General features: G+C 41.6%; 1 protein-coding gene across 1 annotated transcript in view; it reads left to right on the forward strand.

The window, feature by feature from the left end:
- Positions 1-629: 629 nt before the first annotated feature.
- The window catches only part of PLEKHA8 (pleckstrin homology domain containing A8), a 63,772-nt gene continuing 36,937 nt past the window's right edge, over positions 630-27,464 (forward strand). Inside the window, exons 1-4 of the mRNA XM_010376658.2 lie at positions 630-1,070; positions 24,383-24,499; positions 25,507-25,662; positions 27,143-27,267. Of these exons, the coding sequence (XP_010374960.1) occupies positions 1,031-1,070; positions 24,383-24,499; positions 25,507-25,662; positions 27,143-27,267 (438 nt within the window). The 5' untranslated portion in view covers positions 630-1,030. The remainder of the gene's footprint in view (positions 1,071-24,382; positions 24,500-25,506; positions 25,663-27,142; positions 27,268-27,464) is intronic.

Genomic DNA, 27,464 nt, shown 5'->3' on the forward strand with positions numbered 1-27,464 from the left:
ACCTAAAGCGATTTAAATCGTATTGTACTCTTTTCTCACCTTCTCTTTCCACTTAATCTGTAGTTAACATTTTTTTTCTGGTCAAATATCCTTAGCACAGTGCATTTCCTCACTCTATGTGCATAGGAATCCCCCTGGAGATCTTGTTTAAAATGCAGATTTTGATTCTGGAGGTCTGGGGTGGGTGCAAGATTCTACATTTCTAACAAGCTCTTTCTTAGGTGATGTCAATGCTCAGAGTCAGTGGACCAACACTTCCAATAGCGAGACCTTGGAGTCTGGACAACACCTGTTTACACTGGCCTCATAGTATTCTACCCTGAAATTCCAATCATCTCTTTACGCCCTATTATCGGCTACCTCAAGTGTGTGAGATCAATTAGGCAGCTTTGGAACAAGAACCCAGGGGGTATCGTGAGAGGTCATGTAGACCCCCAAACGTCAGGCACCATTTACAGTCAGAACTGTGCTCCACACTTGTCTCAGGGGCGTTCCTCCTCCCATCGCCTAGTCACCAGTCCGCGTCTCAGGACTCAATTTCCCTGCGTGCCTTGCCCACAAAGTCCGCCCCGCCGCCGCCGCCGCAAAATCCCGGAGTGGATTTTGGGAAGGGGCGCGCGAGCGGCGCACTGGGCATGCGTGAGCGCGTCCCGGGCCCGGCGGGTCGAGGGTTCAGGTAGTGCGCGGTGGCGCCGCCTCCGACCGGCAGCTCGCTTGCCGCACTTCGGAGGCTTCGGCTGCCCTTCCGACCCACGTAGGGCTCAAGCCCGTGCCTCCTTGTGAACAGCGTGCACGGCTTCGTAGCACGGGCTCACCGGCTGACTGGGCTTCTCGCGCCGAGGCCGCCGCAGTGACCCCGCCCCCGGGCCGAGGATGTGAGGCGGACCGGGCGTCCCCACACCGGGCCCGGGCGCCGGGAGTGGGCGTCTGGGCCGCGCCGGGTGATGGCACTGCTGCCGGTGCTCCTCGCCTCCTGGGGTCTGGGGCAGTGAGGGGGCCGGCAGGCGTGGGCCGAGTGGCCGCGGGCGCCATGGAGGGGGTGCTGTACAAGTGGACCAACTATTTGAGCGGTGAGTGGCCGCGCCGGGCCAGGGTCGCGCTGGGGGCCGGTCCTTTGTCTGTGCTGCGGCAGGGCGGTGTCTGGACTCGTCCTGGGGCGGGGGTCACGGCCCTTTCCTGAGGCCAGCGTGGAGCGGGAGTATTTCCCAAAGCAGTTCTCTCACGGGACCGTGTCACCCTGCTGGACCACACGGCCCTCTCTTGGGATTGGGTAAGAACTGTGGCTGCCCTTTCGCTTCAAGGAAGGCTACAAAGACTGAGATTTGGGATGACTTGAAAGGCACGGTGCTCTCATGGCAGCGGGAGGAAGGCGCAGACGTCCCGTCGTGGGGTCCTCTGGGAATCTCTTGAATTTTGGCGAAGGAACCGGACTCCCTTGGCTCGCAGCTAGGTTGGAAGGTTTCAGAAGAATGCCAGCAGTAACCTGGAATTCCACAGGGGAAAGATCCTTTATCAAAGTCCTCAGTGCAAACATTTTCCCTTTGTCACCTTCTGAGTCATCTGCGTGCAGACCAAGATGTCAGAGTCCCAACTCCACAGTTTCAAAGCTCTGCACAAGGTTTTTATATTTTCTCGTTGAGCATTTCCTTTTGTTTTACGGACTCTGAAATTACCGTTAAATGAATGCAAATATTTGCAACTTTCTTGCCGTGCCTTACAGATTGGCTTTAAAATAGTACCCGCCCTTTTTGCTAGTTTGTGGAGGTAAAAGCTTCATATCTTGAGAAGGTTGTAACTATTCTACAGCTGTGAAAATTATTCAGAACGATCGTTCTTTTCATGTATGCAACTAGTATTTAATAAAAGCCTACTATATGCTGGAAACTGTGCTAGCCACTTTTTTGGAAGTAAACTTTTTATCATAGAAAATAGATTAGGTCTTTAAATTTTTAAAGGCAGTGTGTTTGAAAGCAGAAATGTTCCCAGTATCCCTTAGAGTGGGTGAGAGACGTTTTCCATTCTTTTGTGGGATAATTTTTAAAAGGTTGTAGTATGGTAATGCGCAGGGTGTTTTAAGAATGGGTGTGTGTGGGAGGATCAGTTGGCATAGTAACTTCGAGGAGGTCACACAGCACAGCCAAAGGTGCCCCTATTGGGCGTACCCAGAATCTCTTCCCTTTGCCTAGTATAATTAGCAGTGAGTTCGCCTGTTTATTTTTTTCTGTAATCATTAGTAGAGCCTAAATGAGAAGAGGTTTTTCTTGTTTGCTTCCAGGACCTTCAGTGATGTCTACAATTAGATTAGATGAGAGTAACTCAAAGCTAGGCTTTGGTTTGGTGGATGCCAGAGGCACTGCTAACGTTAAGGGGAGGAGGCTTGACCTGGCAGTTTTCCTCTTGAGGTCTCTTTAAGCTCTCAGATGCATATACTTGAGTAAAATTTAGTTACTGGTCCCCTCAATCCTTTCCATTCATTACACACACTTTTTACCTTTTTTTCTTTCATCTTCGACACTCTTCTTTTTTTCCCATTCTTCCCCACCCCCAACTTTTTTTGTTGTTTTGTGGGTTTTTTTTCCCCCCATCTTTTCCTTCTCCTTTCTATATGGAAAGTTTAGTCTCTTGATACAGTAACTATTTCCTGGTAGTGAAATGCTTTTGCTGTTATTGTTGCTGACTGTCCTTGTGTAAGCAGAACTCTCTAGAAGGATCTTTTGGAATCTTTGTCGTGTGATTCCTATCTGTTCTGTTGGAAAAGTCTACTTTTTTCTTCCCAAAGTAAGAGAAGTTAATGCTCTGAGTGGTGCTAGGGTGGAAACCCTGAAGAAGAGGGCACTGGAGCCATTGCCAAAGACAGCTTTACGTGATGCTGCTTGTTCCCTTAACTCACGTGCCCCGTCCTTGTAGGCATACTGTTCATAGAAGCCCATCACACCACTGGGTACTTTTCCAGATACACTTAGAATGATGGTTCGGCATATTCTCTCCTTTTAGGAGATAAATTTACTTGGGAAAGAAATGGTAATAGCCTAGGAGGCTCACATGCATTCTTGTTTCCTCCGCTCTCCACTTTTCTACTTGGTCTTCCAAAATGAGCATGTTGTGTTAGTGACAAGTTAGTTTTTCTTTTTCTGAAGCTTGTTTTAAAAAGTAACTTTTTTTTTCTTGTAGGTTTGCACATGGTAACTTTAAAATACATATAATCCCAATCCAAGTTTTTGTTCATTCTGAATTTTTCTCCAAAGGTAGTATATAACCCATGCCTCTGTTTGTGTGGTTTGTGTATTTGTCATGCTGACAGCTTGATATGGGATGCCATGTGTCAAATTTGAGTGAAGTTAGGAAATCAGTTTATCACTTGGTCTTTTGAATCCTTAGGGGATGTTGTTAATTTCATTCAACATCTACTGTGCTAGGCACAGGGGAAGCAATGTTGAACAAAGCCTGTGCCCTTCTTGGGCCTACAGTCTGGTGGGGGAAGAAAGTTATTTATTGGATAAGTGGTTAGAACCATGTTTCATTGTGTGTGATTGGTTGGGGAGGAGGGAGGGCAAGGAGGCTAGTGCAGGTTGTTAGAGAAAGCTTCTTAGAGGAAAAGTTTAAGCAGAGTCTGAAGGATAAATCAAGCTGTTAATAGTTTGGTGGAGAGGCCAAGGCAGAGGTGTAATTAGAGGAAGTAAAGAACTTTTCAGGCACAGGGAATGCCAGTGTCAAGGCCCCAAAGCAGAAGAGAGACGTGTGAGTTTGAGGAAAGGAAAGAGGACCCGTCTGGCTGAGAGCTGAGGAGAGTGAGGCTCCAACAAAGATGCAGGGGTGTGCAGGAGGCCGGATATTTCAGGGCCTCATAGGCTGGTTTAAACACTGTGATGTGATTGTGTGTGTGCATGTGGGTACGTGCATGCATGCATCTATGAAAGAAAGAGAAGTGATGAGATTGTTTAAAAGCTTACTCTGGCTTTAGTGTAGCATAGAATGTTTTCTGGTTACATCTTTATATCCTGCTGCATTTGTTGTACTTCACTAAATACTACGTATTATTATTTTGTGAGCTTCTTTTGCCTGTTGAATTTTAAATTGATAGGTATTAATTACGGAAAGTTAGAACTCATCAAGCCCTGATAATAGCATCTGAGGTTTACATGAGTGTATTTCTAGAATGCAGAAAGAGAAAAGAAGTCTCTTTCTTTTTTTTTTTTTTTTTTTTTGAGATGGAGTCTCACTCTGTCGCCCAGGCTGGAGTGCAGTGGCCGGATCTCAGCTCACTGCAAGCTCCGCCTCCCAGGTTTACGCCATTCTCCTGCCTCAGCCTCCCGAGTAGCTGGGACTACAGGCGCCCGCCACCTCGCCCGGCTAGTTTTTTGTATTTTTTAGTAGAGACAGGGTTTCACCATGTTAGCAGGATGGTCTCGATCTGCTGACCTCTTGATCCACCCGTCTCGGCCTCCCAAAGTGCTGGGATTACAGGCTTGAGCCACCGCGCCCGGCCATCTCTTTCTTTAAATGCTAAGCATATTCAGGTATTCTATCCTCCTTCAATGAAAAATTTAAAAAAAAAGTTTATGTGTATTTTCTTTTACAGTCTGGTGCCATCCTTCCTTTTGGACATTCTGGGATTTAGTGCCAGTACCTTTCTTCAGATGTTAGAAGATTAAACTTGGCATGAAAAGAGAGTGAATTAAAAACATGTTACAGATTCCCACGTTGTGTGAGATATGCTTCTGAAGAAGCACTGTGTTTGTTAATTTGTGTCTTTCAAGACCTAAAAGTTAGTCAAGGAGTATCATACATGCAGGGCTACATATTAATGCTCTAGAACACTGGTTCAGGAGTCAAAAGAGACCTGAAGCCTGGCAAACAGTCCTATTACTGCCAACTGCAGGGTCACTTTAGCATTCTGAGCCTTAGTGTCTTCCTCCATGAAAATAATGGGATTTACCAGTTTATAATTATAAGAACAGTTAAAAACTTATTAGTACTTACAATGTGCGAAGTACTTTTCTAAACATTTTACATGGATTAACTCAGTCTTTGCAGCAATTTCAAAAACCAGTTCCCTTTATTATGCCCATTTTCCAGATGAAGACACTGAAGGTCACACAGCCACTTATTAAGTGGCTTCAGAGTCAGTGCTCTATTAGACAATACTTTCAAAGGTCCTTCTTGCTTGATCATTATGTAATTCTAGCTGATTCATAATGTACCTATATTTAAAGTATGTTTGACCTAGAATAGCAGACTCTATTTCGGGAGTGGGAAGTGGAGAGGAATTCAGGAGTGAAGAAAGCTTTGACGCCCAATGTTGTGCATATGTTTTGCCACAAGGAAATTTCCTAACCTGTACTTTCTGCTTTGTAGTTTTAGGTCCTTTTCCTGCCCACTCAGCTGATAGGAGGGCTGCTGTCGTGAACTCTAGCCAGCTGCAGGCTGCTTGTCTCTCTCCAGCAGGTTAAGGCTCAGGCACATTGCATTACTGCGTTCTGAAAATAACAAAAGCCTGCATCATACTGGCCAGGTGGTTTTCATTAAGGATATGCTATAATTTTGTTTCCCCTCAGGTGGAGGAAGGTGACTCTTGCCTTATATACTAGTGTAAACAGTACCCGGAAGACGTCTGGAATATGAGGCTTCTTGGTTTCTCAACCACTGGTCAACCCTTTTTGTTGTTAACATTTTAACGTCTTTATGGAGTTAATTCATAAACCATAAAATTCATCCATTTAAAATGTACAAGTCAATGATTTTAGTATATATAAAAAGTGTAACTATTACCGTGATCAATTTTAGAACATTTTCATTATCCCAGAAAGAAACCCGTACCCATTAGCAGTCACTCCTACACCTGCCCTTCGCTGTTGGCAATCACGAATCTGTCTGCACAGATTTGCCTCTTCTAGGCAGTTTATATAATTGAAATTATATAATATGTGGTCTTTTGTGGCTAGCTTCTTTTCATATAGCATGATTTTTTTTTCGATAGCATGTATCAGAACTTCATTCCTTTTTATTACCAAATACTATTTCATTGTATGTGTATACCGTGTTTTAGTTATGCATTCTCAGTTGAAGAACATTTGGATTGGGCTGTTCTTTTTGTTTTTGTTTTTCTTAATTATTATGAAATAACACTGCTGTGAACAGTCATGTACAAGTTTTTGTATAGACATGATTTCATTTCTCTTGGATATCTATAATACCTAGGAGTGGAATTGCTGCAGTCATATGATAACTATTTAATAATTTGGGAGACTACCAAATAGTTTTCCATAGTGACTACACCATTTTACATTCTCATCAGTAATCAAAGAAGTTTCTGTCTTCACATTCTCATCAACCTCATTATCGTCTTAGTATAGCTATCCTAGTGGATGTGAAATGGTGTCTCATGGTTTTGATTTATATTTCTCTGACTTGATATTGATTATCTTTTTATATGCTGATTATCCATTTGTGTATCTAGTTTGGAAAAATATCTGCATTTTTTGCCCATTTGTTTGGGTTATTTTTTCATTATAGAGTTGTAAAGTTGTAAGAGTTTTTTTTTTTTTTTTTTTTTTTGGAGACAGAGTCTTACTCTGTCACCCAGGCTGGAATGCAGTGGTATGATCTCTGCTCACTGCAACCTCCGCCTCCTGAGTTTAAGCAAGTCTCCTGCCTCAGCCTCCCAAGTAGCTGGGATTACAGGTGCCCGCCACCATGCCCGGCTAATTTTTGAATTTTTAGTAGAGACGGAGTTTCACCATGTTGGCCAGGCTGGTCTCGAACTCCTGACCTCAGATGATCTGCCTGCCTCAGCCTCCCAAAGTGCTAGGATTACAGATGTGAGCCACTGCACCTGGCCAAGAATTCTTTATTCTGGATATAAGTTCCTTGTTAGATAGATGATTTGCAAATACAGTTGACCCATGAACAATGCAGGAGTTGGGGTATCAACCCCCACAGTCAAAAAATCTGCATGTAACTTTCAACTCCCCCAAAATCTTAACCAGTAGCCTGCGAATAACCAAAAGCCTTAGGACGAAAAGCCTTATGAATAACTTTAACAATTAACACGTGTTATATGTCATATGTATTGTATACTGCATTCCTACAATAAAGTAAGCCAAAAAAGGGTTATGAAGAAAATGATAAGGAAGAGAAAATACATTTACTATTCATAAAATGGAATTGGATCATCGTAAAGGTCTTCATTCTTGCTGTCTTCACATTGAGGAGGCAGAGGAAGAGGAAGAGGAGGGGTTGGTTTTGCTATCTCAGGGTAGCAGAAGTGGAAGAAAATCCGCATGTGCACCCTTCAAATTCAAACCCATGGTATTCAAGGATCAACTGTATTTTCTTTTCTGTAGGTTGTCGTTTTTATTTTCTTCCTGGTATCATGTGCAACACAAAAGTTTTAAATTTTAATGTAGTCTAATTTATCAGTTTTTTCTTTTATTGTTTGTTTTTGGTGTTACATTGTCTTAGGAAACCATTGTCAAACCCAAGGTCATGAAGATTTACTCTTAAGGTTTTAAAAATAGTTTTTAGCTCTTACATTTAATTCTCATCCATTTCGCGTTAATTTTTGTGTACGATATGAGGTAAGGGTACAACTTTTTTTTTTTCACCTGGATATTCAATGCTCAACTCTTTACTGTGTAATTTATGGTTTTAGTGATAAAGTCACAAGCCAGCATTGCACCAATGCTTAAGTGTAAAAGATTGGAGTCAGAGAGCCCTGAGTTTGAACCTTTGCTCCACTACTTAGTAGTACTAATACCTTGAGCAAGTTGCTTAATCTTCCTGAATCTCAGTTTTAAAATGACAGCAATAATAATAGCCGTACCTAGGTTTGTTAAGAATATGCAGTGGATATTTAGCTTAATGTTAGCAGTTTCTGGGTCGTGCCCATTAGTGTCAGACACTCTGCAGACATGCTCCACTGTGTACCAGGCAGGTTCATAGTTCACTTTAAGGGTAGGTTAATTAGATCACTGTTTTGATTAATGATGCCCAGAAAATTTAGTCTCTGTGTATTCAGCCTTCTATTTGCAAGTTGTGGTTCCTCGTGGATTCTTTTTCATATAAGTATTGGCCATTGCTGTCTCTTCCATTGTGAAGTGTCTGTTCAAATCTTTAACCCATTTTTAACAGTTAATTGTTTTTATTACTGAGTTGTGAGAACTCTTTATATATTCTTATTTATTTATTTATTTATTTCGAGACAGAGTTTCGCTCTGTCACCCAGGTTGGAGTGCAGTGGTGCAATCTCAGCTCACTGCAACCTTCGCCTCCCGGGTTCAAGCAGTTCTCTGCCTCAGCCTCCCAAGTAGCTGGGATTACAGGTGCCTGCCACCATGTCTGGCTGATTTTTTATTTTTTTTTTGTATTTTTAGTAGAGACGAGGTTTCACTATGTTGGCCAGGCTGGTCTTGAACTCCTGACCTCGTGATCCACCCTTCTTGGCCTCCCAAAGTGCTGTAATCCCAGGCATGAGCCACCTCGCCCAGCTATATATTCTTAATTAAAAGTCCATTGTAGACCAGGCATGGTGGCTCACACCTGTAATGCCAACACTTTGGGAAGCTGAGGTGGGCAGATCGCTTGAGGCCAGGAGTTTGAGACCAGCCTGGCCAACATGGTGAAGCCCAGTCTCTACTAAAAATACAAAAATTAGCTAGGCGTGGTGGCACACGCCTGTAATCCCAGCTACTTGGGAGGCTGAGGCAGCAGAATTGTTTGAACCCAGAAGGTAGAGGTTGCAGTGAGCTAAGAGGTTGCAGTGAGCCAAGATCACACCTGTATTCCAGCCTAGGCAACAGAACGAGACTCTGTTGCAGATAGATGGATGGATGGATGGATGGATGGATGGATGGATAGATAGATAGATAGATAGATAGATAGAGTGAGACTCTGTCTCAGGTGGATAGATGGGTGACAGAGCAAGACTGTGGCAAATAGTGTAAGACTCTGTCTCAGGTAGATAGGATAGGATAGGATAGGATGAGATAGATAGGTAGGTAGGTAGGTAGGTAGATAGATAGATAGATAGATAGATAGATAGATAGATAGATATAAGAGAAATAATGCCCAGAGGAATTAAGTAGTGTCCTCAAGATGACATACCTGTATGTTATGAGTCTGAACTTAAACCATGGTTTCCTCACTCCATTGTCTTGAGTTAAGGTGCTGGTAAGACATATGAGAAGCACTGTGCAGGACAAATAAATATTTAGTTTGGTAGCTCAAAGCACACAGGAGGGGTGACCTACATCTTCTAGCAGAAGGTTTTAAAGATAATTTGATATAATGTATTGTAATTATAGTTAGTCTTCTCACCATCTACATGGTAGACTCTCCACTAGTCTGTTGCTCCTTGAGGCTGGGATCTTTTCTCTAAATCTCCAAACCTGACAAATTATAACTGCTCAGAAAATGCTTTGTGAATTAACTAATGGTAAATTAAGAAGCCTATAATTTAGCTAATGCTTGGTTAACTGTTACAATGAGGAGTGTTTCTTCTTTCTTCCATCCTGCCCAGCTACAGCAGAACTCTTACTGACTGACCTGGCAGAGGAACCCAAGGCTTTGCTGTCCACATCCCTGTCTGGAACTCCCCTAGAGAAGCTGAGGTTGGGGAGGGCTCTAATGGGATGAGGTATGGCTGAGCGCTCAGGTTGGACATTAGAAAACACCAAGGCTATGGAGGTCAGGGGTAGTAAATGAATAGCTCTGCTTTGCTTCAGTTTAAAGTGGTAGATTATTTCACTATTAACATCTCTATATAGCGTACGTAATATATGATATCATGATATACATGGGTTATGAACATAGAAACCATAATTTATAATGAATAAGTTGTCTTGACTCAACATTTCAGATTGTCAGTCCTATCAAGACATTTAATTTCACTTTTTTTCTTGGCATTAGTTACTTTCTCTGTTTTTATTTTAAAAAATTTGTTTGGAAACAGGGTCTTGCTATGTTGCCCAAGCTGGTCTTGAACTCCTGGCCTCAACTGATCCTTCTGCCCCATAAATCACCGTACCTGGCAGTTACTATCTCTTGAATCAGATTCTGGGAAAGATGGGAGTTTTCTGTTACTTTGTATTAGGATATATGTATTAGGATAGGTTTTGAAAGCTGAGAGAGACTTCTAGGCATCATCTAAACTCCAGCTGAAATTTTGTAGGAAAGGAAACTAAAGCTGAAAGAAGTTAAGGGACTTAACCTTTTCTTTCTCCCATTCTGTTCTCCCTTTATTATGGTCACTAATTTTTCCTCTTATTGTTAATGAAAAAGCACCTTTCCTTCACTTTTTTTCTTTACTCTTGGCTAACTTTTCTAGAAAGAGTTTAAATAGTCCCTTTTCATTTTTTTTTTCTGCATTTCTACACAACAGTAGTTCTTACGGATTTTTTTTTTTTTTTTAATCTTTAAGTTGAGGGGTACATGTGCAGGTTTGTTACATAGGTAAATGTGTGCCATGGTTGTTTGCTGTACAGATCATCCCATCACCTAGTTATTAAGCCCAGCATTCATTAATTTTTCCTGATCCTCTCCCTCCCCCAACCCCCTCTTAAGGATTTTTAAAATTCACAATATGTTAATTTTTTAATTGTTTTTCCTGTTAAACAGTAAGATTATGAACTGCTTTCCCAGAACACCTTAATTTTTAAGGCAAAAGTTCTGAAGGAACTGTGGTAGACTTAAAGGCAGAATGATAAACTCTAGCGTGAGGCTAACTAGTAGGCATTCTACTAGTTGTTTATTAAAGAGTCATTATTGGGCCAAGATGTAATAAGCCCATTGTAATTATTACAATAAAAAACTGAACAAAATACAACAGTAGAATATTGCATTTTTTTCACATGCACATGGAACATTCACCAAGATAGACCATATTCTGAGCTATAATAGTAAACCTTGCCAAAACTTGTCAAAAGAATGTTCTGTGTCTTTAATAGAAGTGAACTACAAATTAATAACAGATGTAGAGAATCCTCTGAAATATTAGTAAATTAAACAGTACACTTCAAAGTAGCCTGTGGGTCAAAGAGAAGGTCTCCAAGAAAATTGTGAAATATTTTGAACTTAAAATGAAAGCGCAACAGTGGTTGGCCAAGGGTAAAGGGAGAGAGGAAGGCTTGATCACAAAGGAGTAATACAAGGGAATTTTGGGGACAATTTTGGTAGAGTGGAATTTTCTGTATCTTGATTATTGCGGTGGTTATTAAAGGACTATGCATTTATCAAAACTCAGAATTGTTCGCCAAATAATGAATTTTATGTAATTCTTAAAACTTTTAAGTGTCTATTTAATGGAGTGCAGTTTTTCATAGTGATGTGTTTGGATGAGGCACTTGTCACAAGGCTGCTGCCAGAAAAATGAAGCGAAGCTACAGTACTTTCTAGTCAGAAGTGGGTATGACTCATAAGTAATTACTTTTGGTTTGGATCTTTAAGGGAATAGGAACATCTCCATTTAGAAATTTTGACTTAAAAACGGTGGTTGCTGTTGGGAAATTAAAAAAAAGAAATTTTAGTGTAAAGTTAACATGAGGTATGCCAGTTTAAATCCAAATATAAATGCATTTTTTGAAGAAAATTATACTCATTGAAAACGTGTATTGTTCAACATCAATTGAACCGAAAAGCCTTTTGGCTAAGATTTTTAAGAGTAAATTTTACACAGTTGTTTGTCCATTAAGTATGGACAGGCACTGCACTATGTGAGAAAAGAATAAGCTGGCAGCAGTTTTGGAATAGTGATTTTTAAATCTTTAATTTCTTTGAACAATGTTTTGTAGTTTTCAGTGTTTTACACTTACTTTAAAAAATTTATTGTTGGTCAGGTGTGGTCCTCACACCTGTAATCCCAGCACTTTGGGAGGCCAAGGTGGGTGGATCACCTGAGGTCAGGAGTTTGAGACCAGCCTGGCCAATATGGTGAAAGCCCGTCTCTACTAAAAATACAAAAATTAGCCGAGGGTGGTGGTGGGCGCCTGCAATCCCAGCTACTCGGGAGGCTAAGGCAGGAGAATCGCTTGAACTCGGGAGGCGGAGGTGGCAGTGAGCTCAGGTCACGCCATTGTACTCCAGCCTAGGCAACAAGAGTGAAACTCTGTCTCAAAGTAAACTAAAATAAAATAAGATTTTTTCTTAAGTAGTTTATTCTTTTTGATGTTATTGTAAATGGATTTGTTTTCTAACTTTCATTTTCAGATTATTCATTGCAACTGTACAGAGATACAATTTTAATTGTATGTTAGTCTTATATCCTATCTCCTTGCTGAACTTATTTATTCTAATAGTTTTTTTTTTACTGGCTTCCTTGCGTTTTGTTTTTGTTTAAATATGTAAGAGCCCGTCTGTGATTAGAGCTGGATTTGCTTCTTCCTTTCCAATCTAGATGTCTTTTATTTCACTTATTGACTAATTGCACTGGCTAAAAGCTTTAGTACAATGTTGACTAAAAGTGGTAAAAACAAACATCCTTGTCTTGTTTCCAGTCTTTGAGGGGAAGCCTCCTGTTTTTCACCTTATACACATTAACTATGGGTTTTTTGTAGATGTCTTTATCAGGTTGAAGTTCTCTTCTAAGTTTCTTAGGTATTTTTATTATGAAAGGGTGTTAGATTTTTGTCAAGTGCTTTTGTACGTTTTGTGAGATGATCATGTGATAGTTTAGAGCTTTTGTGTTTGCAGAAAGACCCAGTTCATGCAGGCTTAAAGTAAAAAGGGATGTTTATTGGTTCATTTAATGGAAAAGTCTAGGGGGTATCTTACCTTCAGGAATGATGTGGGCTGATCAGGGGGTTCAAACAATGTCATCCAGATTTTCTTCCTTCTCCTTCTGTCCCTCAAATCCTTCCAGTCCCATTCCCTTTGTGTGTGAATCATGTTTAGGTCCTATGTGATGGCAAACTGCTGCAGGCAGCTGCAGGCTAACTTTCTTAAGACCAGAGAGAAAAGAAATAGTCCTCATTTCTTTATGCCTTTGCCCAGTCCGAGCAAAAGTCCCAGAATTGTCTCCAGTTGGGCCACTTGCCCATTCTGGATATCATTGAGGATAGGGGATGTGAAGCTTCATTTAGGCCTAAATCACATACCTACCCTGGAGCTGGTCACCCCCACCCAAACCCCATGGATGGAGTGTGGAGAAGGGAGTTTTCATCAGTGGAAAAGTACTAGGTAGATGCTGGATTGCCAAAAATTAAATGTCAAGTATACTTTCTGTAGTGAAACAATCCAGGATAATACAAAGTATATGAAATTGGTATTTAAATACTCTTTTTTAACCCCCTACCCCATCCCTGGCAATTATAGCTAATATGAGCTAAAACTCTCCCCTGCTCATTGAAGTTTCATGTGTAATCCTTCCAAGCAGGGAATTTGGGTGATAACCACATTGCATCTCTAATAGAAGATGGCATAAAAGAGGGTGGAGATTGGATAGGAAGATAGTCTAGTGGTCATCTAAGGGAGCAGGGAGTAGTTCAGACCAACAGTTTTCATCTGCCCTTTAGTTACCTTGACTGATCATTTCTGAGATAACTGCAGATTAATTTAAAATAGAAACTGGATTAATGGTCTCTTTTTCATCCATGCCTGTTTTCTCTACAATTCATCATTCCTGGGCTGTATCCCAGTTTCCCAGCAGTGGACATTATGAAAGAGCAGTATGTCCTGGTGCTAATCTGAACTCTCTCCATCACACTGCATTTAAATTTTGTCTATTATGAATGAGATTTCTCTAGTCTCTTAATGTGCCTTTTGAAACTGCAAGAATTTGTGCTTATAAGAAAAGTGTTTCTTGGTCACAGTTTGTGTAGTTACAAAGGACAGAATAAAATTGCCATATATTGAACATCCCTTGTATAATTATAACCTCTCCTAGATAAATACAGAACCTGTTATAAGGAAGGTAATGTTTCAGTTGCTATTATAATTTACCAGCTACCTTTTTTTTTTTTTTTTTTTTTTTTTTGAGAGACCATCTCACTCTGTCACCCAGGCTGAAGTGCAGTGGCGTGATCATAGCTTACTGTAGTCTCAAACTCTAGGCTCAGGCAGTCCTGTCTCAGGTGTATCACCTTGCCCAGCTAATTTTTAAAATTTTTTGTAGAGACAGGGTCTCACTATGTTGACTGGGCTGGTTTTGAACTCCCAGCCTCAAGCAATTCTCCTGCCTCAGTCTCCTAAAGTGCTGGGATTACAGGAGTGAACCACGGAATCCAGCCTTCAAGCTGCTTTCAGGATTTACTGCAGCTATGCTTTGGGTGGGGTTGAGAGCTGCTCTTCAACATTTTTCAAATTCTTGTAAGATAAAACTAGTTTCGTACATTTTTTTCAATTTTAGGACACTTTTTTCACATTGCTTTTTTTATTATTATACTTTAAGTTCTAGGGTACATGTGCACAATGTGCAGGTTTGTTACATATGTATACATGTGCCATGTTGGTGTGCTGCACCTATAAACTTGTCAGCACCCATGTGAAAAACTCATCATTTACATCAGTTATAACTCCAAATGCCATCCCTCCCTCCTCCCCCCTCCCCATAATAGGCCCCGGTGTGTGATGTTCCCCTTCCCATGTCCAGGTGATCTCATTGTTCAAGTCCCACCTATGAGTGAGAACATGCAGTGTTTGGTTTAATGTTCTTGCGAAAGTTTGCTGAGAATAATGGTTTCCACCTGCACCCGTGTCCCTACAAAGGACTCATCCTTTTTTATGGCTGCATTGTATTCCATGGTGTATATGTGCCACATTTTCTTAATCCAGTCTGTCACTGACGGACATTTGGGTTGATTCCAAGTCTTTGCTATTGTGAATAGTGCTGCAATAAACATACGTGTACATGTGTCTTTATAGCAGCATGATTTATAATCCTTTGGGTATATACCCAGTAATGCGATGACTGGGTCATATGGTATTTCTAGTTCTAGATCCTTGAGGAATCGCCATACTGTTTTCCACAATGGTTGAACTAGTTTACAATCCCACCAACAGTGTAAAAGTGTTCCTATTTCTCCACATCCTCTCCAGCACCTATTGTTTCCTGACTTTTTAATGATGGCCATTCTAACTGGTATGAGATGGTATCTCATTGTGGTTTTGATTTGCATTTCTCTGATGGTCAGTGATGACGAGCATTTTTTCATGTGCCTGTTGGCTGTATGAATGTCTTCTTTTGACAAGTGTCTGTTCATATCCTTTGCCCACTTTTTGATGGGGTTGTTTTTTTCTTGTAAATTTGTTTGAGTTCTTTGTAGGTTCTGGATATTAGCCCTTTGTCAGATGAGTAGATTGCAAAAATTTTCTCCCATTCTGTAGGTTGCCTGTTCACTCTGATGGTAGTTTCTTTTGCTGTGCAGAAGCTCTTTAGTTTAATTAGATCCCATTTGTCAATTTTGGCTTTTGTTGCCGTTGCTTTTGGTGTTTTAGACATGAAGTCCTTACCCATGCCTATGTCCTGAATAGTATTACCTAGGTTTTCTTCTAGGGTTTTTATGGTATTATGTCTAACATTTAAGTCTCTAATCCATCTTGAATTAATTTTTGTGTAAGGAGTAAGGAAAGGATCCAGTTTCAGCTTTCTGCTTATGGCTAGCCAATTTTCCCAGCACCATTTATTAAATAGGGAATCCTTTCCCCATTTCTTGTTTCTCTCAGGTTTGTCAAAGATCAGATGGCTGTGGATGTGTGGTATTATTTCTGAGGGCTCTGTTCTGTTCCACTGGTCTATATCTCTGTTTTGGTACCAGTACCATGCTGTTTTGGTTACTGTAGCCTTGTAGTATAGTTTGAAGTCAGGTAGCGTGACGCCTCCAGCTTTGTCCTTTTGACTTAGGATTGTCTTGGCAATGCGGGCTCTTTTTTGGTTCCATATGAACTTTAAAGCAGTTTTTTCCAATTCTGTGAAGAAACTCATTGGTAGCTTGATGGGGATGGCATTGAATCTATAAATAACCTTGAGCACTATGGCCATTTTCACGATATTGATTCTTCCTATCCATGAGCATGGTATATTCTTCCATTTGTTTGTGTCCTCTTTGATTTCACTGAGCAGTGGTTTGTAGTTCTCCTTGAAGAGGTCCTTGACATCCCTTGTAAGTTGGATTCCTAGGTATTTTATTCTCTTTGAAGCAATTGTGAATGGAAGTTCATTCCTGATTTGGCTCTCTGCTTGTCTGTTACTGGTGTATAAGAATGCTTGTGATTTTTGCACATTAATTTTGTATCCTGAGACTTTGCTGAAGTTGCTTATCAGCTTAAGGAGATTTTGGGCTGAGACAATGGGGTTTTCTAAATATACAATCATGTCATCTGCAAACAGGGACAATTTGACTTCTTCTTTTCCTAACTGAATACGCTTGATTTCTTTCTCTTGCCTGATTGCCCTAGCCAGAACTTCCAACACTATGTTGAATAGGAGTGGTGAGAGAGGGCATCCCTGTCTTGTGCCAGTTTTCAAAGGGAATGCTTCCAGTTTTTGCCCATTCAGTATGATATTGGCTGTGGGTTTGTCATAAATAGCTCTTATTATTTTGAGATACGTTCCATCAATACCGAATTTATTGAGCGTTTTTAGCATGAAGGGCTGTTGAATTTTGTCAAAAGCCTTTTCTGCATCTATTGAGATAATCATGTGGTTTTTGTGTTTGGTTCTGTTTATATGCTGGGTTACGTTTATTGATTTGCGTCTGTTGAACCAGCCTTGCATCCCAGGAATGAAGCCCACTTGATCATGGTGGATAAGCGTTTTGATGTGCTGCTGGATTCGGTTTGCCGGTATTTTATTGAGGATTTTTGCATCGATGTTCATCAGGGATATTGGTTTAAAATTCTCTTTTTTTGTTGTGTCTCTGCCAGGTTTTGGTATTGGAATAGTTTCAGAAGGAATGGTACCAGCTCCTCCTTGTACCTCTGGTAGAATTTGACTGTAAATCTGCCTGGTCCTGGACTTTTTTTGGTTGGTAGGCTATTAATTATTGCCTCAATTTCAGAGCCTGCTATTGGTCTATTCAGGGATTCAACTTCTTCCTGGTTTAGTCTTGGGAGAGTGTAAGTGTCCAGGAAATTATCCATTTCTTCTAGGTTTTTTATTTGCGTAGAGGTGTTTATAGTATTCTCTGATGGTAGTTTGTATTTCTGTGGGGTTGGTGGTGATATCTCCTTTATCATTTTTTATTGCGTCTATTTGATTCCTCTCTCTTTTCTTCTTTATTAGTCTTGCTAGTGGTCTATCAATTTTGTTGATCTTTTCAAAGAACCAGCTCCTGGATTCATTGATTTTTTTGGAGGGTTTTTTGTGTCTCTATGTCCTTCAGTTCTGCTCTGATCTTAGTTATTTCTTGCCTTCTGCTAGCTTTTGAATGTGTTTGCTCTTGCTTCTCTAGTTCTTTTAATTGTGATGTGAGGGTGTCAATTTTAGATCTTTCCTGCTTTCTCTTGTGGGCATGTAGTGCTATAAATTTCCCTCTGCACACTGCTTTGAATGTGTCCCAGAGATTCTGGTATGTTGTGTCTTTGTTCTCATTGGTTTCAAAGAACATCTTTATTTCTGCCTTCATTTCGTTGTGTACCCAGTAGTCATTCAGGAGCAGGTTGTTCAGTTTCCATGTAGTTGAGCAGTTTTGATTGAGTTTCTTAGTCCTGAGTTCTAGTTTGATTATACTGTGGTCTGAGAGACAGTTTGCTATAATTTCTGTTCTTTTACATTTGCTGAGGAGTGCTTTACTTCCAATTATGTGGTCAATTTTGGAATAAGTGCGATGTGGTGCTGAGAAGAATGTATATTCTGTTGATTTGGGGTGGAGAGTTCTGCAGATGTCTATTAGGTCCGCTTGGTGCAGAGTTGAGTTCAATTCCTGGATATCCTTGTTAACTTTCTGTCTCGTTGATCTGTCTAATGTTGACAGTGGGGTGTTGAAGTCTCCCATTATTATTGTGTGGGAGTCTAAGTCTCTTTGTAAGTCTCTAAGGACTTGCTTTATGAATCTGGGTGCTCCTGTATTGGGTGCATATATATTTAGGATAGTTAGCTCTTCCTGTTGAATTGACCCCTTTACCATTATGTAATGGCCTTCTTTGTCTCTTTTGATCTTTGATGGTTTAAAGTCTGTTTTATCAGAGACTAGGATTGCAACCCCTGCTTTTTTTTGTTCTCCATTTGCTTGGTAGATCTTCCTCCATCCCTTTATTTTGAGCCTATGCGTGTCTCTGCACGTGAGATGGGTCTCCTGAATACAGCAAACTGATGGGTCTTGACTCTTTATCCAATTTGCCAGTCTGAGTCTGTTTTTTTTTTTTTTTGAGACAGAGTCTTGCTCAGTTGCCCAGTCTGGAGTGCAGTGGCGCGATCTCGGCTCACTGCAAGCTCCGCCTCCCGGGTTCCCACCATTCTCCTGCCTCAGCCTCCGAAGTAGCTGTGACTACAGGCGCCTGCCGCCACGCCCGGCTAATTTTTTGCATTTTTAGTGGAGACAGGGTTTCACTGTGTTAGCCAGGATGGTCTTGATCTCCTAACCTCATGATCTGCCTGCCTTGGCCTCCCAAAGTGCTGGGATTACAGGCATGAGCCACCGCGCCTGGCCAGTCTGGGTCTTTTAATTGGACCATTTAGTCCATTTACATTTAAGGTTAATATTGTTATGTGTGAACTTGATCTTGTCATTGTGATATTAGCTGGTTATTTTGCTCGTAAGTTGATGCAGTTTTTTCCTAGCATAGATGGTGTTTACATTTTGACATGTTTTTGCAATGGCTGGTATCAGTTGTTCCTTTCCATGTTTAGTGCTTCCTTCAGGAGCTCTTGTAGGGTAGGCCTGGTGGTGACAAAATCTCTAAGCATTGGCTTGTCTATAAAGGATTTTATTTCTCCTTCACTTATGAAACTTAAGTTTGGCTGGATATGAAATTCTGGGTTGAAAATTCTTTTCTTTAAAAATGTTGAATATTGGCCCCCACTCTCTTCTGGCTTGGAGAGTTTCTGCTGAGAGATCTGCTGTTAGTCTAATGGGCTTCCCTTTGTGGGTAACCCGACCTTTCTCTCTGGCTGCCCTTAACGTTTTTTCCTTCATTTCAACTTTGGTGAATCTGACATTTATGAGTCTTGGAGTTGCTCTTCTCGAGGAGTATCTTTGTGGCGTTTTCTGTATTTCCTGAATTTGAATGTTGGCCTGCCTTACTAGGTCGGGGAAGTTCTCCTGGATGATATCCTGCAGAGTGTTTTCCAACTTGGTTCCATTTTCCCCCTCACTTTCAGGCACACCGATCAGACGTAGATTTGGTCTTTTCACATTATCCCATATTTCTTGGAGGCTTTGTTCATTTCTTTTTCCTCTTTTTTCTCTAGACTTCTCTTCTCGCTTCGTTTCGTTCATTTGATCTTAATTATTAATGCTCTTCCAGTGGATCAAGTTGGTTACTGAAGCTTGTGCATTTGTCACATATTTCTCCTGTCATGGTTTTTATCTCTGTCAGTTTGTTTATGGCCTTCTCAGCATTGATTATTCTAGTTATCCATTCTTCCATTCTTTTTTCAAGATTTTTAGTTTCTTTGTGCTGGTTACATAGTTCCTCCTTTAGCCCTGAGAAGTTTGATCGACTGAAGCCTTCTTCTCTCAACTCGTCAAAGTCATTCGCCATCTAGCTTTGATCCATTGCTGGCGATGAGCTGCGTTCCTTTGGAGGGGGAGATGCACTCTGATTTTTTGAATTTCCAGATTTTCTGCCTTGCTTTTTTTTCCATCTTTGTGGTTTTATCTGCCTGTGGTCTTTGATGACAGTGACGAACTGATGGGGTTTTGGTGTGGGTGTCCTTTCTGTTTGTTAGTTTTCCTTCTAACAGTCTGGACCCTCAGCTGTAGGTCTGTTGGAGATTGCTTGAGGTCCACTCCTGACCCTGTTTGCCTGGGTATCAGCAGCGGAGGCTGCAGAAGATAGAATATTGCTGAACAGCGAGTGTTGCTGTCTGATTCTTGCTCTGTAAGCTTCGTCTCAGGGGTGTACCCAGCCGTGTGAGGTGTGAGGTGTCGGTCTGCACCTAGTGGGGGATGTCTCCCAGTTAGGCTACTCAGGGGTCAGGGACCCACTTGAGCTGGCAGTCTGTCCGTTCTCAGATCTCAATCTCCGTGCTGGGAGATCCTCTGCTCTCTTCAAAGCTATCAGACAGGGTAATTTACCTCTGCCGAGGTTTCTGCTGCTTTTTGTTTAGCTATGCCCTGTCCCCTGAGATGGAGTCTACAGAGACAGGCAGGCCCCCTTGAGCCGCGGTGGGCTCCACCCAGTTCAAGCTTCCCTGCGGCTTTGTTTACCTACTTAAGCCTCAGCAATGGCGGGTGCCCCTCCCCCAGCCTCGCTGCTGCCTTGCAGTTAGATCTCAGACTGCTATGCTAGCAATGAGGGAGGCTCCATGGGCGTGGGACCCTCCTGGCCAGGTGTGGGATATAATCTCCTGGTGTGCCGTTTGCTAAGACCCTTGTTTCAAAGCGCAGTATTAGTGTGGGAGTTACCCAATTTTCCAGGTGTTGTGTGTCTCAGTTTCCCTTGGCTAGGAAAAGGGATTCCCTTCCCCCTTGCACTTCCCAGGTGAGGCAATGGCTCACCCTGCTTCAGCTCTCACTGGTCGGGCTGCACCGGCTGACCAGCACCGATTGTCCGGCACTCCCCAGTGAGATGAACCCAGTACCTCAGTTGAAAATGCAGAAATCACCCGTCCTCTGTGTCGCTTGCGCTGGGAGCTGGAGGCTGGAGCTGCTCCTATTCGGCCATCTTGCTCCGGGATTGGGGTCTTTTTTCACATTTCAACAACCGTGAAATCAAGAAGCATCTTAGAACCTGTGCTATGTCATTGTTTAGTTGGTAGAATTTTTTTCTTTCTTGTGTCATGTAAAATAATGGTGTGTCTTAAAATCGATGATGTTATGGTTTATTCTGGTTGGATCTGGAAGGATGTTGTGGAGGCAATTAACATTTGAATCAATAGACCTAATAAAGTAGATTGCCCTTCCTAATGTGGATGAGCCTTATCCAATCAGTTAAAGACTTGAAGAGAACCAAAAGACTGAGTAAGAGAGAATTCCTACTGTGACTGCCTTGAGCTGAGACATTGGCCTTTTCTAGCTTTCATTGGTTCTTCGTGGGTATTGAGCCTGCTAGCATGGAACTTAACCATGAGCTCTCCTAGCTTGCTGATTGCAGATCTTGGGACTTCTCAGTTTCTAGTCACATGAGCCAGTTACTTACAGTTTCATTACATGCACACATACCCACCCACACATCCTTATAATATCTTTACACACACACCCTAACACCCTACTGGTTCTTTTTCTTTGGATAACAGTGACAAATACAGATGGGTCCTAAATTTGATAAAATACAGTAATTGAGGCTGTTCTAAATGCTTTCCACACAAAAGTCATGGTGGATTTCGGGAGTGTTCACACCAGCCAGCATCATGGGAGTTGAGCTGTTCACACCAGCCACCGTCATGGGAGTGAAAAGATGTTGTTGTTCTATACCAGGACAGCTTTCTGGGAGTGGGGAGCCAAGGTTTGGGAGCTTTCGTGCCTTAAGGGGCAGTATAGAAAGATAGAGTTTTCTTTCCAGCTCTGTTGTGTACTTCCTTTGTGACCCTAGTTAGGTCACTTAATTTACCTGGGATTGGTTTCCTTATGTATAAAATATGCTGGTTGGACTGTGTGATTTCAAAGACCTCTTCCTTTTCTCAGGTTCTCAGAAATTGACTCTTCTGTTTCAGTGAGGGGAGGTGGCCTAGGATGTAAATAAACACTTTTGCAAAGGGCTGAAACGTCACCAATAATGTCTGACTCCTGGAGCACTGATTCTCTGCCCAACAAGATACAGTCTGAGGATTAATTTGGTTTTTCAGGTTGTAATGTTTGTACAGGAGTGGTGATCTTCACAGTTGAATTTTTGTCGAATTTGAAGCCAAGGTCTAGAAGCATCACGTTTTTTGTTTGTTTGTTTGTTTGTTTATGACAAGGTCTCACTCTCACTCAGGTTGGAGTGCAGTAGCACAGTCATGGCTCACTACAGCCTCGACCTTCCAGGCTCAAGCAGTCCTCCCACCTCAACCTCCTGCTGGGGCCACAAGTGTATGCCACCACACTCGGCTAATTTTTGTATTTTTATTAGAGATGAGTTTCGCCATTGTTGCCCAGGCTGGTCTGGAATTCCTGGCTTTAAGTGATCCACCCACCTTGGCCTCCCACAGTATTAATATTATAGCTGTGAGCCACCATGCCCTACCAACATCACCTTCTGAAATAAAAATTTACAAGTTCATCCCAAGAAGTTTGCCAGCCAAGAATTGATTTGTGCTAGCGTAGAGATAAGGCCTAAGGGTTCCTGACCCGCAATAAAGGGTCTAGGTCTCTGGGAAAGAAATCCTTTATATAAAATGTAATAAGAAGAGCAAAAGCCATAGTTTAAGACAAGATTACTTATCTTTGGTGAGAAGATAAGTTCAGATATTATGGGAGAGTAGATGCTGAGAATTAGTGTTTATTTAGTTTTATTTAAAGAAGTAAGAGACATGGTACCTGGCAGGCCTGAGTATTGCGCTTTCTGGAAAAGCAGACCCTGATTAAGTAAATGATGAGCGAAATACCTTGCCTACTTACCCAACTCCTTCATATAGATTTAGTGCTGACTATTCAGGCTTCTGGTTATACTGTAGTTCCTTGTTCCATAATCTTGGGCTGGGAGTGCTCCAGGAAGTGCAGTAGCCTCCTATTAAAACGTAATAAAGTGATACCATTGGTGTCCTACCCACTTGGTTTGTGTGAATCAAACCCCAAGGGCCCATCAGATGTCTGTAGCTGAGCAGCCCGTGGGGCTCTGCCTTCTCTCTGGCTTCCTCAGCCATGGCAGTCCCATGAGAGAAATGTATCCCTAGAGGGCTCTGGCATTTCAGAGAAAGAAAAGAACTGCATCTGACTGAGGAGGCCTGAGAAGATAAGGTTTACACAGAGATAGTCAGGGATGATTTTTTGAGACGGAGTCTCAAAAAAGATCTCCGCTCACTGCAACTTTCGCCTCCTGGGGTTCAAGAGATTCTCCTGCGTCAGCCTCCCAAATAGCTGGGATTACAGGCACTTGGTGCCACACCCAGCTAATTTTTGTATTTTTAGTAGAGATGGAGTTTCACCATGTTGGCCAGGATGGTCTCCATCTCCTTGTGATCCGCCCACCTTGACTTCCCAAAGTATTGGGATTACAGGTGTGAGCCACTGCGCCTGGCTTGGATGATATCTTACGAAGAGATCCAATTGGAGCAAAAGTTCAGAGACAGAAATACAGCAAATAAGTGGTTTGACTAGAATATAGGGTGTGTGAGAGGACTAGATAAGATGCATATTTCTACTACATATGGTTTGTCCCCTGAAATTCTCCAATATTGAAGTGAGTGTAGTTAAGCCTTGAATGTTTTAAGATTACCTCATTTCAATGGATCAATACTAAATAGTAAGTCAAACAACGTTACCTTTTCCTAAATGGTCATAGGATTCTAGACAGGCTTCTTAGTTGGTACTCTGTATGACATTTGTTGAAAGGACCTTGTCATCTTTGTTGCCTTATTTCTAAGTTTTGGATAATTTTTCTTAGAAGAGAGGAAGGCAAGCGTGTGATAACAGTAACGTTCAGGACATCCTAATTATTTGTCTTAGAAAAAGTAAAAATCACAGACTACTGGTACTATATTAGGAAAGAAACAGAATACAAATCTTTTATTTTTGTAAATCCTATTACCTAGAGAGTCATCAGTGTACTTGTTGCTTATCCTTCCAGACTTCTGTAATCGTGTGACTAAAAAATACATACCTCTGGCTGGGCGCGGTGGCTCACGCCTGTAATCCCAGCACTTTGGGAGGCAGAGGCGGGTGGATCACAAGGTCAGGAGATCGAGACCATCCTGGCTAACACGGTGAAACCCCGTCTCTACTAAAAATGCAAAAAATTAGCCGGGCGTGGCAGCGGGCGCCTGTAGTCCCAGCTACTTGGGAGGCTTAAGCAGGAGTATGGTGTGAACCCAGGAGGCGGAGCGTGCAGTAAGCCAAGATCGTGCCACTGCACTCCAGCCTGAGCGACTGAGCTAGACTCCATCTCAAAAAAAAAAAAAAAAAAAAAAAATATATATATATATATATATACACACACACACACACACACCTCTTTGGGCATTTTTAATTTTATAAAAATGGGATAAAACATACAGGTCTCTCTAACTTAATTCTTTCTCTTAGAATAACCCTGGCAATGTAAAGCTCCTTGAAGCTAACCCAGTATCCTATGTTAGGCTCTATTTCTGTATCTTGGGAGGTACTTCATACACAGGCAGTAATTGCAATGATGCTCTTGCTTTTGTTTTCAGGTTGGCAGCCTCGATGGTTCCTTCTCTGTGGGGGAATATTGTCCTATTATGATTCTCCTGAAGATGCCTGGAAAGGTTGCAAAGGGAGCATACAAATGGCAGTCTGTGAAATTCAAGGTGAGGAATCAAGCAACTTGCGAGTTTTATTTTTCTTTCTGTTTTCCCTCAAAAACAAAAAAGCCCCTGGCCCCTGCATACCTTTCTCTGCTGCTTCCGTAGTACAGACCAAGGGACATAGTGTTATGTGTCAAAAGAAAGCCTTGCAAATAAAACCCAAAACTGTAGCCAACTTTTATAAGGAGATTGGCTAGGAGGTGGTCAAAATAAATGAGAGCAACATGCTTCACTATTCAACTAGCACTCATTCCTTAGTGACCTGCTCACCTGGGACCAGTGGGTGTTAGCAAAACTTGAAGTCTTTACTGCAGCATCAAACACTTTTGTGTTTAAATCAGGATGGACACACACACACCCTCCACCAAAACAAAACAAGCAAAAACCTAACAGACTTTCTTTAGTCTTTACTTCTTGTTTTTGTCTTGAGACATGCTGAGAAGGTGTGGCTCAGAAGAAAAACAGATTAAATGGGAATTTAGATAGTGGATGTGGGTGAAAGAGTTTGGTTTGCTTGTTTCTTCTCCTAAAGGCCTCTGAGAAAATTCTCACACTTTTGGTCTGACTTGTCAAGGGAAGTAGAAGATGGAAAAGACTGTATTTTTGATTGTTTCCCAATAAATCCAAGGAGGTAAAAAACACACCCTTGTTTCTTGGCCTCAGAGCAGCCTACTTAACACACACACCCACTGAAAGAGAGGTTCCTTTTCTATTCCGATAAGGGATCAGTTTAACTGAAAAGTTAAATTGGGTGATTCTTGTTTGGGCCAAAGTCTTGGTGATGCCTTGGGGGCAATTGCAAGGTTTTCCCTCTTGATTAACAGAGATGTCTAAGATGAGATAAGTAAACAGAACTTTGTGTCAATTAGGAGAGGTAATGAGGACTGGCATCCTCTTTGGGAAGAAGCCTTCAATGACTGCCATCAGTTAAGCTGAAGAAGTTGGGTGGGGTGGAGGCTACCCAGACAGGGCTCTTCTAGGTCTCTGATCTGTCTTTGTCTTGTTCCCAGTTCATTCTGTAGATAATACACGCATGGACCTGATAATCCCTGGGGAACAGTATTTCTACCTGAAGGCCAGAAGTGTGGCTGAAAGACAGCGGTGGCTGGTGGCCCTGGGATCAGCCAAGGCTTGCCTGACTGACAGTAGGACCCAGAAGGAGAAGGGCAAGTATTGATTGTCCTTTGCTGTGGAAACCTTGGGAATCACCCACTGACATCTCTGATTTCCCTTGTTTGTTATCTTGCTTCTGACCACCTAGCCAGCTTTTTGTATCATGCAAATGATACGTATCTTAGTATAATGTAAGCCAGGGTCCATATCTAACTCTTCTTTCTTGGCATAGCATAGTGCAAAGAGTGCAGGCTTTGGAGCCAAACACAGCTGGGTACACATGATGGCTTTGCAGTTTATTGACTGTATAACCTTGGCATCGGTCAGTTAACCTTTCTTACTCTTAATTTCTTCATCTTTTAAAAAGAGGTAATAGATCCTACCTCAGGAGGATTACCATGAGGATTAGTGATGATAAAATGGTTGAGTATCCAGTCGGTGGCCAAACTTGACCTTTGATGAAGAGTAGTTGAGCCGGATAAGCCTTGGATCAGGGTGTTTTCTGTAGCAACACCCTGCTCCTCCTTACTTTTTTTCTGGGGTGGGATGGATGCTTAATTATCAGGTTCCTGTTGCTTGATGCTCATTCACTGAACATCGTTAAGTTCTCCAGAGAACCGTGGCCCGGCTTTCTCTTTGGACTGGGGCAAGAATACCAGGGCTTACTGCCTGGGTCCTAGTTGCTACCTTCCCTGCCCCATGGCCCTAAATGTACCCTGAAGAGATGAGCTGGGGTGGGGTGAAATGGGAAAAAGTGTTCCAGGGAACATCTATCATGACAGGTGTGGCAGTTGTGCTTAACTCTTTATGTAGATTCATAAATTGGCCTCTTCATTGGTTGTTTTAATGCTAAATTGGGAGCAAATTCTAGAAGCTGTTGGCTTTGACTCAGAGCAGATGGTAATGTGTGTGCAGTTTTTTTTTTTCATGAAGAAGGAAACAGAAAAGTAGTAACAATTGTAACTGAGTCCTCGATGCCAGGGTGAGTGGAGAGCATTGCTAATAATAATGGTGGGGTGCCATTAGTCTTGACAAGGCAGCATACTAAACCAGTCCTCAGCTGAAATTATGAACGGTGTTCTTAGTGGTAATTGGATGCTACAGAATGTTTTTCCCAGGTAAGAGTAGAGCACTGCATTAGTAGATAAACAGCTATGACCCCATTTTATAGATAGGAAAAACTCTCTGGCAGAACTGAGGACAAAACTCTGAACCCCTTAGCTCTGCTGCCAGTTTTGACAGGAGTGGGTCAGACAGTATATTGTCTCGTTCTTTGTATACTGGTGATTATTCGGTATGTTGACTTAAAACATAATGTATACTACTTTAAAAGACTGGAGATCTACTTTTTCTGTTTTTTCTTGTTCTTATGTCTTCACCTGTCACATTTGCAACCATACTTTAAAGATTTGTCTTTGGGCATATGTTCTGTGTGGTATCCTAACTAGTAAGGATTCCACTTCTGCGTAGTATCCTAACTAGTAAATCAGTTGTTTGTTCTGGTTACTGAATTATCATCATTTTGTTATTTAGAGTTTGCTGAAAACACTGAAAACTTGAAAACCAAAATGTCAGAACTAAGACTCTACTGTGACCTCCTTGTTCAGCAAGTGGATAAAACAAAAGAAGTGACCACAACTGGTGTGTCCAATTCTGAGGTAAAATATTATTTCTTAATATTATTAATATACATGAATAATATAAAAGAAGTGACTACCAGTATAGCCAATTCTGAGGTAAAATATTATTTTATTAATATTACTGATATACATGAAAAGCACCAGACATTCCTTCAGGTGGTGTTTACTCTCACCTAATTTTATGACTGTCTTAGAATTTACTATTTTAAAGAGTT

The sequence above is a fragment of the Rhinopithecus roxellana genome, chromosome 18 (assembly GCF_007565055.1).
Source record: "Rhinopithecus roxellana isolate Shanxi Qingling chromosome 18, ASM756505v1, whole genome shotgun sequence".
NCBI lineage: Eukaryota > Metazoa > Chordata > Mammalia > Primates > Cercopithecidae > Rhinopithecus > Rhinopithecus roxellana.